At 35.8% G+C, this 19,729-nt stretch overlaps 1 protein-coding gene across 1 annotated transcript in view; it reads left to right on the top strand.

Moving 5' to 3' along the window:
* Positions 1-19,729, top strand: part of LOC128986792 (DE-cadherin-like) — a 478,258-nt gene that overhangs the window by 452,083 nt on the left and 6,446 nt on the right. Inside the window, exons 10-23 of the mRNA XM_054407314.1 lie at positions 199-370; positions 790-936; positions 3,039-3,154; positions 3,571-3,729; positions 3,938-4,066; positions 5,449-5,604; positions 6,227-6,380; positions 6,810-6,997; positions 7,600-7,785; positions 10,770-10,919; positions 16,141-16,583; positions 17,121-17,326; positions 18,455-18,594; positions 19,059-19,274. Coding sequence (XP_054263289.1) covers positions 199-370; positions 790-936; positions 3,039-3,154; positions 3,571-3,729; positions 3,938-4,066; positions 5,449-5,604; positions 6,227-6,380; positions 6,810-6,997; positions 7,600-7,785; positions 10,770-10,919; positions 16,141-16,583; positions 17,121-17,326; positions 18,455-18,594; positions 19,059-19,274 — 2,562 coding nt within the window. The remainder of the gene's footprint in view (positions 1-198; positions 371-789; positions 937-3,038; positions 3,155-3,570; positions 3,730-3,937; positions 4,067-5,448; positions 5,605-6,226; positions 6,381-6,809; positions 6,998-7,599; positions 7,786-10,769; positions 10,920-16,140; positions 16,584-17,120; positions 17,327-18,454; positions 18,595-19,058; positions 19,275-19,729) is intronic.

A 19,729-nucleotide genomic window follows, 5' to 3' on the forward strand; every position in this document is an offset into this window, starting at 1 on the left:
ACCATTGGGAAATGCTACTGATCAAATGGAAGGAGATTTTTAATGATTATTCTCAAACAAAACTTAATCCTTTAAGTACTAAAAATGTGTTACTGTATGACGCCTCTTAGTGATATTGTCATAAAAATAGTCTACAGGTAAGTGTTAAGTATTAGTTTAGTTGAATATTTTGGCTAAATCTATTTGATGAATATTCAGGTTATGTACGAGCTAGTGGACAACACGGATGTGTTTACGATTGACCCGTATACTGGAAACATCACCACTCTGGTCACGTTTGACAGGGAGGAGCGAGCCTCATACAATGTCAAGGTGATCGCTATTGACAACTCTCCCTCGGCCAACAAAGTTAATGGAGAACCAAACAAAGGTAACCAACAGTCATACAATAGTAACACAACTTGAAATAATGTTTTAACTATTGAAAGTGTTCATGTTCCCACTAGTAATGTTTCATATAGACTGCCAAGGTCAATGCTCTTAGATTATATATTAAGTGCTAGGCATTTCCTTGGTACACTGACTGGAGAATGGTTCAGTGAATTCTCATTTTTCATATCTGTGACACTAATATATCTACAACTTCTCATTCCCAGTGTTGTGTTGGTGATAGACTCGCCATGGAGCTGAAGTATGATCACAATGTGCATCTCCTGGTGGCATCATACTTATAAAATAAAATCATACAATTTATGGATGCTTGTACTCAATGTCATACAGTACGTTTATGTACTCCATCCAAGAGTGTACTGCACATGTATTTTCAATGCGGATGTGGCGATGTTTTAGGCCAGCAAACATTCAGGATAGAGATAGCTGACAAGAATGATCATGCGCCCAAGTTCAACAAGGAGAGATATGTTGCGGAGGCCATGCCTGAGGATGCCAACATCAATCACCTAGTCACACAGGTTGAGGCTCAAGACAAAGACTCTGGTATGTGTTTCACAATCTGTTGTTGATTTAATATTTATCATATCACAGAATATTGATATACTAAGGGTGTCCAGCCTACCTAGAAACCGGGAATTGTATGTGAATTAAAAAAAAATCTGTTTGAGTTTTGTCAAGAACTTGAGAAAAAATTTTTATGTGTGAGTAATAGTCAAAAAATCTGCACAAAGTTGCCTATTTTCCAATTTTTTCGTGTGGTTGAAAATCCCGATTGCAAGAAACTGTCATGAATAACAGAAATTCCAGTGATCGCAGAAAATATCACGACCATATTCACGATTGCAAAAAATATTCATGGTTGTTGAGATGATAGCAAGAAATCATCACGTGTGTTGCCGTGATCATGAGATACTCACTGATTTGGCCGTGATCGTATGAGACGCTTACAACATAACAATTCTGGTGTTGTCAGGATCACAATAAAAAGCCATGGGTGTTTGGATCATCACAGATGATGCCACTATTGCGTGAAATCATTACACGTGTGTTCACGGTTGCTATTATCATCACTGTTATCATGAAAAATAATCAAAAGGTATTGACACGATCTCAGGGATGATGAAAAGCTTTTGCTGCGATCGTGGGAAATCATGACAGATGGTGCTGCGATCGCGGGAAATCATCACAAATGTTGCTGCGATCGTGTGAAATCATCACATATGTTGCCGCGATCGTGTGAAATCATCACTGGTGTTGTCAAAATTGTGGTATATTAACCCAGTTTTTGGTTGGATTGTGAGAAACAATCAAAGGTGTTGACACGATCGCCGGGAAGATAAACGGATGTTGCCACGATCGCAGGAAATAATCACAAATTTTGATCGAAAGATATGACCACTGACGTGGCTGTCATCTAGAAAATAATCACATTATTCGGTGAATGGTTTTAATGTACTTTCAGGTTTCAGGTAAATAAATCAGTTTTGTTTATTTAGAGTTGTAAGTTTTTTCCTGGAAATTTTGAATTTTAAACCTGGAATCGTCCTTATATTTTATTTTGATAGGACGCTGGACACTCTGATACTGCACTGTAAGTTAATGTCTGTACACTTAACAGTATGGTAGTCTCAATTATCAAATCTTTGGTTATCTGATTTCCCAAGTTATTCGATCCTCCAGACAGTAAGATGAAATCAAGTGCTATTAATTTATTTACTATATTTGTGTAGGATGACCATGAAGATATATAGTTAATAGCAAGTTCGTCGAGACTACCCCTTGTCACCCAGACTATACTTGTAAATAGGTGTTACTCTATACTCTTAAGTACCTGCACAACACCACATTTTTTCAAAACTCCTCATACCTGCATAACTATCTGGTATCAGTCTCATCCTAGTTACAGTGCAGAGACCTTCGGCTAACCTATCTATTGCATTCACATGAAAGTGCAAAATAGAATTAGTATTTCAAGGTTGTAATGTACACAGGTTGTGTGTCTGCAAGTCCCTGATATTTTCCGGTTAAGTCCATTTCCATTTTCCATTTCCATTTTCCAATTTGTTTTGTCATGAGAGCATGAAGCTCCCTGACTGCAAGCCCGGTACCTATAATTAACCATACCCGAGCCCCATGATGTAGGCCGAAGCTAATGCACCAACCTTTGGCACATCATAAGCGTCACTCCACCTGGGTTCCCCCAGGTACAAAACCCAGAAGGACCATAATGGAATGCCCTGACGCATTTAGTGCAAGCAACACTCGGGACCTATCCAATCCCTGACAGGCAGAGCCCGCCATCACCCCGCGCACTGTAACCCGCCATCCGGTTAGGTCCGGTCAAACTGTTGGACCAAGCTTAGTTTGGGATTGGTTTGGGCCAAAAATAATTTTAGACAAAAACTCGGGTTGGGTTGAACTGTGCCGAGCTTTTATTTTATGTGATCTCAGAAAGTATCTGGGAACATATGTGGTTAAAAGTTAACAATTTCCTTGTGACCACAGGTAATTTTATCTTTTTTGCCATGATTGTGGATTATTTAGTCCTCAATAGATGACAGACAAGAGTGATTTCAGAAGTTTCATTTTGAGTTTTTCTAGAATAATGCTACAGATTTTTCAAATAATGTTTAAATTTTTTTCAGAATCTTCTGTCACATACAGCATTATTGATGGTAACACTGGCAATGCTTTCTTGATTGAGCCTAAGACTGGTAAAATAAGAGTCAACAGCCCTCTGGATTATGAAAATACCACTAGTGTAAGTAGCTTCTCTCATGTAGTATACAACGTTCAAACTCCTGTAGTTCACTCATTGTGAGAATGACCATTACCATAAGAATTTTAAATACTGCCAGTAGATTTCTCACCCTGTTGCACAATTTATGCCTCTTTTTATGTATTTTTCATGGGTGGTAATGTTTCAGTGTGCTGAAGAAACCGAATGTCTTTTTTTACTAACCAGTGAACAAGCAATAGTTAAAAAAAAATTAGTTTTAAACAAGTTCATAATAAACATTAAAAACAAAGTCAACTTGTACAGGGCAGAAACATATCTTGTCTTTAGTCAACCAATAGATAATAAATAACAGTAACAGTAACAGTGAATAGACCATGTTTAATTTACAATATTACTTAGTACATTTAACAAATCTTTATATTTTTCTACTTTTTCAGTATACACTGAAGGTTCGAGCGTTTGATGGAGTTTATGAGGATCAAGCCTATGTTGATATCAAGATTGAGAACGTCAATGACAACCCTCCAAAGTTTCTACCTTACGTTAACAATATCACTATAGAGGAGGAGAAGATGAAGGAAGGGTGCATAATGACTGTAAGTTGTTTAATTAATTTATTTGTTTAGGTTTAAGTATTGGCAATAGAGCTGATTCTACTTCCATAAACAGCTATTCAATTCTATTGGCTTCACTTGCATTTTTTACTGATTATAAGGGCTCGTTAAATGAAATGCATGATCAGTCACATATAAGTTATTTTTACTTGTACATGATTGCTGTTGCCTTATGTGAGATTGTTTACAGCTCAAAGCCTATGACCCTGATATACCAGACAGGGACGCTCCTCAACACATTGTCTACAATGTTGTCAATAAGCAGGACCAACAAAACTACCTAACTATCAACAACAATGGCTGTCTCTCTCTGTTGAAGGTACAGTATGCAGACTAATTACATTCTAGCTGACTTGTTACAGCACTTTTGTCTAACTTTTTACTGTAAACTTAAAATAATAGTACCTACCCTACAATTTAAAACTGTCTATTCAGTTCCTGTTGGCCCACACAAACATCTTTAGCTTCCCTAAAATACTAACTACAAATAATCTTTTGTTTCAGGTTTCAGTAAATTAATTAATGGATAGCTGTAAAGGCAATTCCAATGCCTTGTGGGTTTTCTCAGTTCTGAACAATTCTGAAATAACAATTGGCGATGAAAATTTTGGTTAAATATTAATTATATGTAAATTTACTCAATGGAACATTTGGTAATCCAAGTGATTCTTTGTCTTGAATCAAGAACTTTGGATTTTATATTTGTTTGGAAGGTAAAAACACCGGGTAACTAGCTAACAATGGATGATAAGAAGATGACAGTAAAATCATCCAGTGAAGCCATATTGCAAAGATTGTAAATAAAAATAAAAATGGCTTTATTGCTTCTTCAATGTCAAGAAGATTAATTCATGTAGCGTACCACAATTGTTATGGACACAATTATCGTTAAGTTGTACTGTGGTTGGTAACAAATATAATTAACAGGGTTGGTACGGTCAGAGAAAACCTGGAAAAGTCAAGGAATTATGACAAAATTCTGTAATTTCTCCTGAATGACTGCCTTTTTACAGATATGCTACATGTTTTTGTCAGGGTGATGACTAATGGCAAAAAGAACAATTTAAGCACTGATGCACATTTTTATATCGATAGTAAGTTATCGGGACAGGGGAGGAATCGATATAAATATAGTTTGAAACAAGTTTTAAAATTTAAGAGTGATTAAATAAAATAATCACACAATAAGAATAAGTTACATATTTACATTTTGTTCTAATATTTCTTGATTTTGATTAGTTAAAATCGGCTTACGGAATACCTGGAAAAGGTAACTGGAAAAAGTATAATATCAGTCTGGAAAACCTGGAAAAGTCAGGGAATTTTATTTTTCAAATTTAGTACCAACCCTCATTAATAAAAATGTTAAATATACACCTTAATTTAGTGAGGCCCATATCTACAAAATCATAAATTAAAGGGAGTTGAAAATTTTTTGTTCATAATATGCATATAATGGCCCATTGTATTGAATTATGTCAGACAAAACTAAAACAGACTTTCTCACTCTTATCCAATTGTAGTATTTCAATTAAGTGGTTAGTTTTTTTATATGGTGAATTCAATATGTAATTAGGCCTATTATTAAATGTTATTACTAGGTAGGCCTAGCCAATGACTATGTATTAGACCAAATTTAATATCAGCTTAGTAATGGCTAAATGATAAAGAAATCTTACAAACATATTTTTTTTGTTTTAGCCCTTGGACAGAGACCCACCCAATGGGTTTGCAGTCTGGCAAGTCCGTATAAGGGCCAATGACGAGGACGGCACTCGGCAGTCATCATTGCAGGAGACTACAGAAGTGATCATCACCCTAGAGGACATCAATGACAATGAGCCCTACTTGGACATGGTAGGCCTACTAAACACTAGACTACTAAGAAATTTATTGTATCTAAATTGAACATTATTTGTGCTTTTTTATTGTTGAACAAATCACTACTAAAATAACACAATTCTATGTTTTCTACCTTCAGTTGTAACTACACAATAGATGTAATTATAACAGACGTGTATGAATATGTAGATGCAGAACCTCAAGTGACAATGTCGAGGTCTGTTGCACAACACAGGTGTGTTACCGAGCCACTCAACTCACACAGATGTTACTCACTGATCAGTAGGCCTACTCAGCTACAGCTATGTGTTACATATGTTGGCTTGTAATACACTTTTGGCACCATTAAGAAATGTTCATCCTAACAGTTTCTTTCCAGTTGGTGTTGTTGATTGGTTTTTTAAATGATACTGGCTCAAAGGAAGCAAATGAGCCTGGGGGAAAAGTGCTGGACGTATCTTTGTCTGTTTACGAAAACACATCCTCCGGTCAGGACTATTCACTTTTCAATCAAACTGTGAACTCAGTTTTGCAAACAATACTGTCGAGGAATGACACGGCACGAGCCTTGTTGGAGGGTAGGACTGTAGTAGTGAATCAGACAGTGAGCTCTCACACTCGCACTGTGGTGTTACAGCCTGGCCCAGTGGTGTGGAAGGAGAACCAACTCCCCGGCACCATCACCACCCTCTCTGCCAAGGACAACGACGGGCCTGACAACGGGCCTCCCTTCAAATACACCATAGCCAACTCCGCTAACTCAGAGATACGATCAAAGTTTGGCGTGTCTGGTAAGTTAAATTGCTGTTGGCATCGCATGTCTACTTGTGTACTGCACTACTGTGTTATTGGATTGATCATAGCAGGAAAGTGTAATCAAATTTAACATGTGCTATTAAACTACATTTATAAAACAATGTCCCTAATGCAAAGATTGTACAATACAGGTCCTGTTTATAAATAATTTTATATTTTTTTAGTTTGTTATTTGTAGGTAGGCTATAAGTTTACAAATTTAGAGAGCTTAAACACTACAGGTTTGAATAAATTTAATTTAATATCCCATTTTACATTCTATATAACATCATGACTGTGTTGATACCCACGTTTTTGAGTATTCATAAACATAAAGGAGTGATATTTTATTTGACAAATATGATTAAATTTCCCATCGGACTGTGAGAACTGTCAGTATAATTTGACTCTTTATTGGTGTACAGGAAACCAACTATCAGCTCTAGTGACTTTTGATCGAGAAGAAAAGAAGAGTTACCAAGTTCAGATCGCTATAACAGACAGTGGACAGCCAACCCAGACAGGCACAAGCACACTGACCGTTGTCATTGGGGATGAAAACGACAACCCTATGAAGAAGGGGTCTAGTGACATCTTTGTTTACAATTACAAAGTATGTGCAAGTATTAGCCTGTCACCACATTTTTCAATACAAACTTCTGACGTTCACTAAGAGTGACTTGAGTAAAATTCAATTAGCCTACTATATTACTAGATATATTAACCTGCCTAAGCATTTTATACTTTTTTATCAAAGACATTTTATCTAAAAACTTGTGTAAGCTATTACTGGTGAGATTTGTTTTACTTCAACTGAGTAGAGAAACATTGTTAACAGTGTAACTATAATTTTTCATATTTGTTTAACCATTTTTATGAAAATCATACTAAGCTCACTGTAGGTATAAAACATTTGCAACTATAATTAGTTTCTTCTCTAGAACACAAGTATTAATTTGTAATAAACCTGTTATCCTTGACTTGTTTTTACATAAATTTAAAAACACTTCATTACACATTGTTAATATAAAATATTTTTATAATATTAAAACAGAACTGTGTAAAAGGTAAGACATCAAATTTCAAACAATATCATTGTAAAATTCATTTAAATAATTGGTAGTGCAAATTTGAATGTTAAAAAACAATGTTGAATGTTGATTGTTGAAATTTGAACAAGGAGCTTACAAGGTTTAGTAATGTTTGTGTTTGCAGGGAGAAGCACCAGACACTGAGATAGGCAGAGTGTATGTGGAGGACCTGGATGACTGGGACTTGCCAGACAAGAGCTTCCAGTGGGAAGACAAAAACCACACCAACTACTTCGACCTCAACGATGCCACAGGCATGATCACGATGTTGCAAGGCACACCGGCTGACTCCTACCTGCTCACCTTCCTGGTAAGCTAAACAATCACTAAGTACTCACTGCTCTACTTTTGTCAACTATTTTTTAGTCATTTTAAATAACTTTCTAAAATCCATCTATCTATATATTAATAGGCAAGCATGTTTCTTTAAAACCTTTTTTCTCAGCTCGTGTGCATTGTAGGGGAAATCTACGCATACTGTTAGAAAGCTATTTTCCTGTAGGTGTGCAGAATCCCTTTATAAATTAAAAAAGGCTCAAAAATAAGCACAAAAAATGAATTTAAAATTTTGAAAAATTTAACATGGATATTATGAGTTGCCATGCTGGTGACGAAATAACAACGAAATATAAACAGAAAATCAAAACAAATGGAAGAAACTCCAATCACATGTTCTATTCAAAGTGTGGAATGAAAATAAAGAAGTCTGTACATTAAATATTTTTGGTCGAGTTTCCACCACTGGACGACCTCTAGTATATATTTAATACACTACATGCCAACTTTATTCCCGATAAGGCTTTCTTATTTAAGACTTACCACACCAATTAGCAGTTTATTGTAAGGCAAAGGGAAGAAAGGGTTGGGCAATCAGTTTACCTATTATTATGTTTTCTTTGTAAACTTAAGAAATGTTATTATAGGTCGGCCGTTTAGAAAACGACCTGCGCGAAATTTTTAGCGCATGTAGGGGAGGTAACGGCGAGGGAGGGTACGTTCCCCCTCTCCGCCAATTGCTGTTTTCACAAAATGTGTGCATAGTGACGTCACGTGCTAGCTGAACGTGTTTTATTTTACCAAATCATATGTTTTCTTGTAGTTTCCCAAAGACTTTCGAATGACAATCATTACGAATTAGCATTGAATATATAACACTATTTAGCGTTTTATATCCAATATAGTGTTGTATTCAATATTGAATATAGTCATAGTGTTATAAAGTACAGGGTGTGGCAAAAAACCGATCCATTTTCTGCAGAGCACTGTTCAGCGACAGGTTGTCTGAAAGTGGTGGGAGTAAGCTCGTTGGAAAGTCTACACAATGCCATTTTTTCTAGTCACAGAGCAGTGGTCGCCTGAGCTACGTGAGGTTGTTATGGAGTTGTTTTAAAAAAGTATTGAATTCATTCATTGCAACTCAGCAGCATAAGCAGTTTCGTGCGTTCTTTCAATTAACACTACTATACACTAGTATACCAACTATACTCATCCCTCAGTAACAGAGTAGTGTGACGGTCGGTAGGGAACGTAAGGCGACATGGAGAAGTTCCGTTGCGTATAACAATAATGCGGTGGGTTTCTAACTTTAGAACAACGGCTTCTGCGTTGAAAGGAAGTTGAAAGGCCGACCAAAGTCAGATCGGATGCCAGACAATGAACATTCGACAGAGTTCGTACTACTGTGGAAAACAGTCCCTCGCAGGCCCGCCCGAAAACAAGAGGCTTTGCCGAAAATGTCTGACTGCTCAGTTACACGAATTTTAAGGTTAATTTTCATCCCTACAGATTAGTTAGAATAATAATCTGTTTAATGGTGTTATCCATACAGATAATCACGACGGAACCTTTTTTGCAGCTCCTACTTATGTTTTATATAATTGAAAATCTCTCATTTAAGTAGCCTTAGTGGAAAATAAATAGTTACAAATAAATTGACAAGATTCTTTTTACATATATTTAACAAAAACAGCACAAAACGACATATAGCGTAAGTTGTCGAGATTTTATTACACTAAAATGACATACACTAAACCCAAGCATAAACTACTAAACCCGTAGGATCCCCTCGGACTATGGTTTTTCTTAATAACTTCAAAGATTTACTAGACGCTTACCGAATGGCTTCTCTTGTTTTAAGAAGTGGAAAATCATGACCACAGCAAACAATCACGAATACAGGACCCACCGCAATGGCTGTTGCCGCGATAGGGACAATCATCACGAATCTCGCCGCGATTAAGATACGGCCGCAATCACAAAGAGTCATGAAAGCTGAGATAATCGAAGGAGATTATCGCTGATGTTGCCACGATTGTGTAAGACGCATATAACGTGATTGCAAAAAATGGCGTTGCCACCAACGATCACACATCTTAGTGACGGCCTTTTAGTGAATTTCCTATAAAGGGTATAAGCTAATACCGTAGTACTCATGGTAATACCTCTGGACCCAGGATGGCTAGGCGTATAAAAGAAGGTGTGTGCACGCACATCCCCCACCCCTCCAATCAGCCAATCAAGTATTTACTGCTTTACTGTTTTTCGGTTAAATGGTACCATATAACTGTACAATATAACTAACTGTAGTAGTGTTATATTGTATAACACTACTACAGTATATTCATTCAATGTTGAATACAACGCTATATTGGATATATAAAACTAAATAGTGTTATATATTCAATGCTGATTCCTAATGATTGTCATTCGAAAGTCTTTGGAAAATTACAAGAAAACATATGATTTGTTAAAATAAAATAATGGGTGACGGTGGGGTGGTAGTGGAGTGGGGGAAGAGCCATATTCTGTCTCACTCCCACAGCTCGGTATCTCTCTCTCGCACCAATGCTACGAGGAGGACGCTTTCTAAGCGGCCGACCTATAGTCAGAGACTGTGTAGTAAAGGCAAAATGAACAATCCATATGTAAAACCAAATTTGTATGTCCTAACCTCCAGCAAATGCAGCTAGCACCTGGTTGTCTAGCCTTCTTAAAAAGCTAAGAAGTGTACTTGAATTTTTATGTTCTGGTAAAAAGTTGGTGAATTGTATGTAAATTTGTTATGAGACCGGATTATTTAAATGCTAAACAATGACCAAGAAAATCTGCCACAATTGACTATTTTGTTCTCTTTTCATATCCTCTTGTCGCCTAAATCACATTTAAGGAAAGGCCACGATAATTCCATGATTCGACGTGGATGCAGGAGAATTTGTAAGAACTGAATTTTATAAACTAAAATCTGTATGTCTACTGGTAGTACATAGTAGTGACTCACATAATGTTTGTTGATAGGTAACAGAAGAAGCCAAAAAGATCCCCAGACACACAGTCACTGCCACAGTGAATGTGACAGTCAAGGAGATACCCGAGGAGGCTGTGGATAAGTCTGGCTCCATCAGGTTTGCTGGCATCACTGCTGAGGAGTTCATCACCCCTGACTCAGTAAGTAACAATCCGCAGTTTGACAAGTTGTTAAATTTGCTCTGAATGTTACTTCTGTCATTTAACATCATGTAGAAGTTAGTTTTTGAACTAAAAAAGCGTTTTAGAAACTTTGTTTGAACACAAGTTTAGGAATGAAATTGATACTAAGAATAAAATATGTAATTATAACTGGGCAGCTGAGTGGTTATAGTGTTCGCCTAGCAATCAGAAGTTTGCTGATTAGATCCTGAGAAAAATCAGTTGCTTTTGGATGGTTTAAAACTTCAGAGCTACAGCTATATAGTATCCAGCTTTGAAGAATAACATCACAGAAATCGGATATGTTTTTACAATTTGTTATTACCACACGCTAATATACAATACTAGGTGAAACCCGTCGAAATCGACGGTTATTTTCAAGGCTTACGCTAATTCATCTGACTGCGATAAATTGAGTGAAATTGTACATATCGTGAGCATTTAGCATTGTTTAAAGATTAATAAGTGTAAAAACAATAATGATATTGATATTAATTGCATTAGTTACCTAATATGGTTTATCATTCAATGAATAAAATATCTCCCATACTGTACGTCATCGGTGTTATTAGTATACTATCTGGTATCTCATCGTTTGGAAGAACCTTTAAATAGTATTAAATCATATTGGTGGATCTTTTGTAGTTAAACACTTCCGTGATTTCATCAGTGTAATGCAGATTAATCTATGATTTTATTAAAAAAAAAAAAATCTGTTTGTTGGGAAGACACGGTCTAGCTTCAAAGGAAGATATCCATTACAGTGTAAGTTTGATTTTTCCTTCGTTACGTCGCGTCAGTTCATATCGTACTTCTGTGCTAAAATGAATAACCCTCTATCACAGTTTTGAGAAATTTGTTGTGGGGTTACTGTTAAAGCTGGAATTCCTTGACATGGGGGATGTCAGTTAGTTGTCTCAGCCATATCAATTACATAAAGTTGTCATTATAATCTCTCTACGGAATGATAGGTGTAGTGGAATATACTTGAAGTGAAGTTGGCTTTTATTCTTAAACTATTAGGGGCCTCCTCATTTATATGCGGCTTCATTGGCAACAAATAATGCAAATGACATAGCAATGAGGCATTTCCAAAAAGTAAAAATAATGTAAATTGGCTGTCACGTAAATATTCACGTTTACATGCATTGTTAATCAACGTATCTTATAAAGGATTATGTGATCTAGTTTAAAATGAATATGACCTTTCTGTCATGACAGTAGCTGCTTAAATATTATTTACCTAACCCGCCATGTTCAACTTCCCTATCCCAAACGTGATGTATACAACTTCCTTACTTCTCGAGTGATGTAAAGTATCAAAAACTCACTCGGTGATGTAAAGAAACCCATTTAAATAACATTGAGTGCTTAACTTAAAAAATATAACTCTATGGAGCCAACGACGTTCAACGCTAGAAATCAGCTGTGCGCTTGAATGTTATTGTTATGCTTTAAAGTATTTTCCTAACCTAGCTTTTGCAATTTTGTTAGTAAAAGAACGTTACTGATAGAAGATGAGTGAAATGGGTAGTGAAAAATATTGTACGTAAACCCATGTATATTGTCGGGTCAGGTAAAATCTTGTACGTTACACGTTACGCAAGAGCGTGTTTACATCACTTAGGTAAATTATGCAACTCGCTTCCGCTCGTTGCACAACATTCACCTGCGTGATGTAAAAACGCTCTTACTACACTTGTAATGTAAATAGCTATTACTCACTGGGCCATATTTACAGCCAAAATGTTGTGTTATTTTCAATAACATATGGGTAAGTTACATAGTTTTTTATTTGCTGCTGATCAGTGCACTTTAAGATAGGGATGGTCAAGTCTCGAAATTTCGGGAAATTTTCGGGAAATTTTCAATCTCGTTACACGAGACGAGATTACTTTTTGGCCGAGATTTTTATCAAGACGAGAAAAAAAAAAAAAAAAAAAATTTAAAAACGCCTGCAGAAAGTCAATGCAATACCCGCAATACAGGAGCGTGTTGTAGTTGCGTTTCCTTTTCGAAGGCGTTCTTATTTAATTAATTATTTTAATGTAAATATTACTTTCATTATTTTAATAATATTACTTTAATAACATTTGAGAAGTTTTGTTAAGTGTAAGCAGTGTGAGGAATGTTTTATTACTATAAAAAAAGTCAAAACAAGTAACTATTTTATAAAAATTAATATTGCTTTTATTTTATGATTTTTTTTATTTTAGGATAAGTTGAACTCTATCCTAACTGATATCACCATGTTTCCTAATCGTAAGCATCTTTAATAAGATAGGCGTGATTAATAAAAAAATGTTATGCTGATGTTATTTAATGAAAGATTGTAAATATTCTTGCCTATTATCATTATTATAGTATTTACACAGTCATCTAACAATGTTACAAAATCAGGTAAAAATTTTGAACGTGCATTTCCCGTTGTGTATGAGAAGAGAAATCTCGTCTCGATCTCGTCTCGAAATTTTATGAGAAATGAAAAATCTTGTCTCGTCTCGTCTCGAACTAAAAATCCAATCTCGTCCATCCCTACTTTAAGAATATATATTTTGGAGACAAATTAAATGGTTTTTGTTGCAGAGTAGCGGTAGCAGAACCCTTTTCGTTAGTCTAATAACATTCAAAGGCTCTCTAAGAATTCAAGTTCTTATTTGTATACATATCTATATTATGTTTTCACTAAGCTGAATAAATACATCGAAGTAACCTCTCTGAAAAGTCTGCAGTATATTGCAGTTTTCCAGCTTAATGACTTTCTTTATAATGCAAATATTTCTACATGAATATCGTAAAATGTATTATCCAGTTGCTGTAAACTACTATTAATTTAACAAAATATGGATATGGCTCAAATGGGCACCGTGCCCTTCTGCACTTGTAGGCTATTATTTTGTATCGTATTACACAATTGAATATTTTTCCAATGATTGAAAACATGTATGCAAATAATCTTACCTATGATGATCTGTCTAGAACAATATGATAAAAATAAAGACAAATACCCCCGCCGCAGCAAACCTGCAGACTAAGCGAATTTCCATTTGCCTGATTGGATTTACACTAAAACGTCTCCTTAAAAATATATCACATTCCTTATTTAAATAGAATCAGTTTAACACATACTTAGGTTTGCTGCAACAGGGAGGGTAAAAGTGTTTTTTTTTTATGTAAAATGCTAATAGTTAGTAAGAAATAAAAACATTTTCCAAATTTGGGCAAAATATGTTAATAAACAAGCAAACTACAACAGTTTACTTATTCTCCATAAGAATAACATGGGAATTTTAAATTTACAATTTTTTGGAATTTTCTCCGTAACGATTAGGTGCATTATAACGCTTCAATATACTAAATTATTTATTTTTTTAAGCTCTACAAAATAGTTTAGAAAGAAATTGCAAAATTTTATGTATTTTGAGTCAAAAATGGGAAAAACCCATTTTTACCCCATAAAACCCCCCATAAACCCCCGATCCCACGGTCCGATCATGCTGGTTAGCGAACTCGTTCGAATAAACGTAGGTTTACACGTTTGTACCGAATTTCATCAAAATCGGATCGTTTTTGCTCGAGTTATCGCGCTAACGGACACATATATAAATATATATATATATAAATATATATATAAATATATATATATATATAAATAGCCTATATATATATATATATAAATAGCCTATATATATATATATATATGAATTTGAACGGATGGTGTTTTTGGCCTCTAGGGACCTCAAAACGAAAAAAAAAATCGGTCCCGGGTCCAGGTCTTACCATGAGTACTACGGTAATAGCTTATTCCCTATATGGGAAATTCGCTAAAATGATGAAAAGGTCAGTCACCAACCCGTATAATAGATATAAGGTCAATGAGAAATAATTTTAAGAGTTACTGTGATAAAAGGATGTTCCACTGATTTCGTCATGGAACGTTATATATTGCAAAACATGACATGATACAGAAGAAAATTAATTTTAAAATCAGAAAATAACTTTGCAAATTCTTCTTTTGGACAATTCAGTAACTCCCAATTAATTAATGTGTCTTGTTTAAAATACAATTTACAAATTAACAGCTGTTTCATTAGAAAGTATTATCCACATGGCCAAAATGTAAACAAATCTTAATCAGTAGAGGGATCTTTAAAGGCTTCTGGGTGTTGCGGGATTAGCAGGTTCTATACAATAAAACTTGGCGATTTTTAATAACTATTTATTTACACTAATTATTATCTATTTACAAATATTACAATTACCTAACGCCTAACTAACCCTATCTAAACCTAGCTAATGCCTATTCTAATTTACAATGGTTCTACTTACAGTTAGCCTCTACAGGATTTATCACTACTTCTGTTACAACACTGTCACTACTGTCACTACACTGTATCTACACCGTCACTACACTGTCACTGTCACTAGCACTAGCACTGGTCACTAACACCGACGGGCGCTTGCCGCGACGATTCTCGGAAGGCTCAACTCAACTCAACTGCCGTGTGCCGGAAGACGGTCCCTTATATAAGTTTGCCGTGGAACATTCTGGAGACCCCTGGTAGCCTAGACAAAGGTGTTTACGCCGTAGAAGTGTAGAAGGTTCTAGGGCCCCTATTGAGGTAGTACGTTGACATGGGTCTATTGTCTATCAGTGGTGCGCTAGGAGAAACCCGTGTAAACAAACAACCCTTCTGAGACGGCGCCTGGCTATTGTTGCGCGGGGCTCCTGACTTGTAACATGGGGCAGAGCCCTAAGGGAATTTACTTCGTTTTTCTTTTGATAACTCATCTAGAGACTAAGACCTTTCTTTTGACACCCCTGCCAAGTTTCTACGCCCAGCCGTTCTCCCAAATTAGTGGTGACAAAGTTTCCAATTAAATTTTTCGATTCCCCCATGTTAATCTTATGGGATAAAATCCAACTTTGATGGAAGATCCTGCCCAAAATAATGAAGATATCAAAAAACTAAAAATACTTTGCAAAACTACTGATCAGGGCAATTCTTTTGACACTTTAATCATCAAAATCGGTCCAAAAATGAGGGAGGAGTTCTGTTCACAAAAATCGGCTTAGCGTATTATATATATAGATACTTCAAGATGTGCCTGGTTTTAAGCATTAAACTTCTATTGTCATTAAAGAGCTACATTAACCGTTTTGACAATCAAATTAACTCTGTAAAATGATTGTTTACAGCATGACATGAGCAAGAAGATGATACTTCAGGCTAAACTGGCCCATCTGCTCAACACCAGCTTAGACAACGTAGATGTGTTTACTGTGCTGCACTCTCCTCACAATACTAACCAGACACAGCTGGACGTCAGATTCTCAGCTCACGGCTCTCCCTACTACTCTCCTGAGAAGATCAATGCGGCAATTGACGAACATAGGAGAGAGTTAGAGAAGGCCCTGGGAGTCAGCATGTTGATGGTGAACATAGACGAGTGTCTGGTAGAGAAGCTGTACTGCACAGAGCCGTCGTGTACCAACTTCCTCAACAAGAGCAAGGTGCCGAGTGCAGTGTACACCAACACCACCTCCTTTGTTGGAGTCAGGGCTGTGGTGGATCCTCTCTGTATATGTGATGTGACACAGAAGATGGTCTGCTACAACGGTGGCACTCCAGTTGGAGACAGGTTGGTATTGCACAACCCTCTACCAATCTAGTTAGATTACATTCAAAAACCTGCTCTGTTATGAGTTAGTGCTAAATCCCACAGTTATTGCTTTTCCTTTCTCTCCATGTTAACTTATTTATAATAGTACGGGTATAAGTCTCTAAAAATATAGCTGTTCTGTTCTTTATCCATTAATAAAGGGAAATTGACAAAACGTTTGGTATTCGCTAACTTATACAATACATATTTAATGCAAACCTATTAATAACTTGAATTTTCTGGTAAGGTGAGAGTTTATTTTGCTTGTCTTTATATCTGAAGGTCGCTGGTTCAATTCCAAGCGAGATTGTTTTCAGACCAAAATGCCATAATTGTCTTTGGGTAATTAGTGATCCTAAATAACAAAATGGCACAATAGATAGTAGATTAGGTAGTAATTAAGTATTACCAGCGTTTGGACTTATTTCTTTTTAACAATTCAGCAAACAAACAAATAAAAATAGTAGTAAGGTTGGGGTGTGTCAGGTTGGCAGGTAATGTTGGTTGATTTTGCAGGTGTGAGTGTGCCAAAGGGTTTGAAGGACCTCACTGTGAGACTGTGGGGATCGGCTTCAAGGGTGATGGCTGGGCGTTGTATCCTCCCTTCGCCTCTTGTGTGGACTCTCACCTCTCTCTGCATCTCCGGACCCACAAACCCGAGGGTCTGGTTTTCTACATCGGACCCACCAACTCCGACTCCTTGAGAATGCTTGGTGTACAAGGTCAGTTCTGTTTAGGCCTATCAAGAAAATAATCATCTAGCCTATTGCGTTTGATTGAAGTTTTTTTAGGGGCTCTGCAAAGAATTCAAAACGTCATTATGGTACAAACAAATTTGTTCTAATTTAAATTCAGTTTTGTACAGCTTCTCTGAAGACACCTTCTGAGTAACTTCAGAACAACTCTCTAAAGTACTGTAGTCCTAAATCAGGATGAAATATCAGTGCTGCTATGTTTTGTGTTCTTTTATTGTGCATCTATTATCTTTACCCCCTGGACACTAGTTTTCTCAGATAAGCTAGCTGAATTATATTCCTTTTCAAAAAAATATTCTTTACTTTACTATCCAATTGGCTTTCCTTTAAAATTCAGCCTATATCCCTTCAAGTTATTATTTGTAATTTAGTTTATCAATGATCAGGAAATCATCAAACTTATTCTAAAACATTTGTTCATTTTTCAGTAAAATCTAAGTCCATGAATAATTGTGAAAAAGTTGTAAGGTTGTCCACACAAGAGAAGGGATTGTACAATTAGACTTTGGGCATTAACGGAAAGTACTTCATGCACGTAGTGTAATGGAAATGTAAAGTCAGAAGCTGTATTAAAAAAAAATTGTTTTGATCTTTTGAATACAGTACAATATTAATAGTTAGTTTACTAGAGTGCACCCCATGGTAGAAAACTCGACCAAAAATATTTACTGGGAAAACTTCTCTATTTTCACCCCCCGCTGTAAATAAAACTTATGATTAGAATATCTTCCATTTGTTTTGATTTTCCGTTTATATTTTGTTGTTATTTCGTCACCAGCATGGCAACCCATAAGGCCTAGGCTATTTTAAATTAATTTTTTATGCTTATTTTTGAGCTTATTTCAATTTATAAAGAGATTCTGCACATCTACAATATCAAATATCCTTCTAACTGTATGCGATGTGTAGATTTTACCTGCAATGCACACAAGCTGAAAAAAAGATATCCAAGAAACATCCTAAGTATTAATTAATATATATAGGAATAGCAATATTTTATGTTTTTAGATAAACCAGAAAATATTAAAAATCAGGCATGATTGTTATGATTTGATTAGTTGGCAATATACTTATAATTTGTTTGTTGTTGTACAGATTTCATGTCTCTGGAGTTGAGGGATGGCTACCCTGTATTGCTGGTAGACTTTGGCTCTGGGACTGTTAAACAAGAGCAGCGCCAGTTCAAACTGTCCGACGATAACACTCACCGAATTGACATTTACTGGAGCAAATCTGTAAGATCATACTCTTTAATAAAAAAAAATTGGATCCAACTTTAAAGAACAATTAATATCCATCCTAACTAAGTGTTTAAGAGAAAAGAGATTCGTATTATGTTAGTAAATACCAGTCATTCAGTCTGGACATTATAACAACTTTTTTTTTTATTTATATATTTTTTTATTAAAAAGAATTGTGTTTTGTTGTTGTGTGTTTCTATTGCAGTTAGATAATTGTAATCTACATCCAAACAAAGAAAAATGTGGTATAGCATTATTTAAATTAGATTAAATTTATCAGGACAGTTGTATCACATCACTCCATATAAAAACTATTTCTGGCAGAAGAAATGTTGTTATGACTTTTTACTGTGAATAATAGCCTGTGGGCTCAAATTTTATTAGGGTTAAGAAATATTCCAATTAGTCACTTGGCATTCCTTTAGGACATTATTATAGTAATGTTAATGTGCCAACAGTCGATCGAGCTACAGGTGGATAACTGCAAGCTACAGTCATGTCTAGCGATGGGACCTCCCATACCTCCCAATGAGCTGCTCAATGTCAACGGGCCACTACAGGTGGGAGGTACCTTCATGAAGCTGGCTGCTGTGGCTGAAGGCATGAACTGGAACTACAAACCTCATGACGAGGGCTTCAGTGGCTGCGTGTACAACCTCACCTTTAACGGCAAGGTTAGTTGCAAACTCAACAGAAGTTGGCCTAGTAGTAATTTAAATACAATTTTTTTATCTATACTTTTCTTAAATGAAATTGAGCTTTCTGTATGTCTTTCTCTTTTTTCAGTGAACAAGAAAATTCAACATGCTGATAATTTGCACTAAGATAATCTAAGTACTTAGATAAGCTATAGTGTTTTATTGTTAACTTAAGATCCCAGAGATTCTAGTTCTCAATATCTAAAAACTGTTCAACATCAGTGGCAACAAAAGTAATCTTCCATTCTTGATACGTTGTGACTTATGATTCAATTAATTTCCAAATCTCCCCGTATTAAGATACAATAATTGTGATCATCTACTACTGTTTCACGGTAACATTATTGTAGTGTTCCAAGATCATGATGTTTTTGCAATCGTAGGGGGGGTGTTTTCATTTAGGCCTATTGTTGGGGTTGTGGGTGGTGATA

Source organism: Macrosteles quadrilineatus, unplaced genomic scaffold (genome assembly GCF_028750875.1).
Source record: "Macrosteles quadrilineatus isolate MER2022 unplaced genomic scaffold, UCM_ALF_1.0 Scaffold_2__2_contigs__length_208266976, whole genome shotgun sequence".
Taxonomy (NCBI): Eukaryota; Metazoa; Arthropoda; class Insecta; order Hemiptera; family Cicadellidae; genus Macrosteles; species Macrosteles quadrilineatus.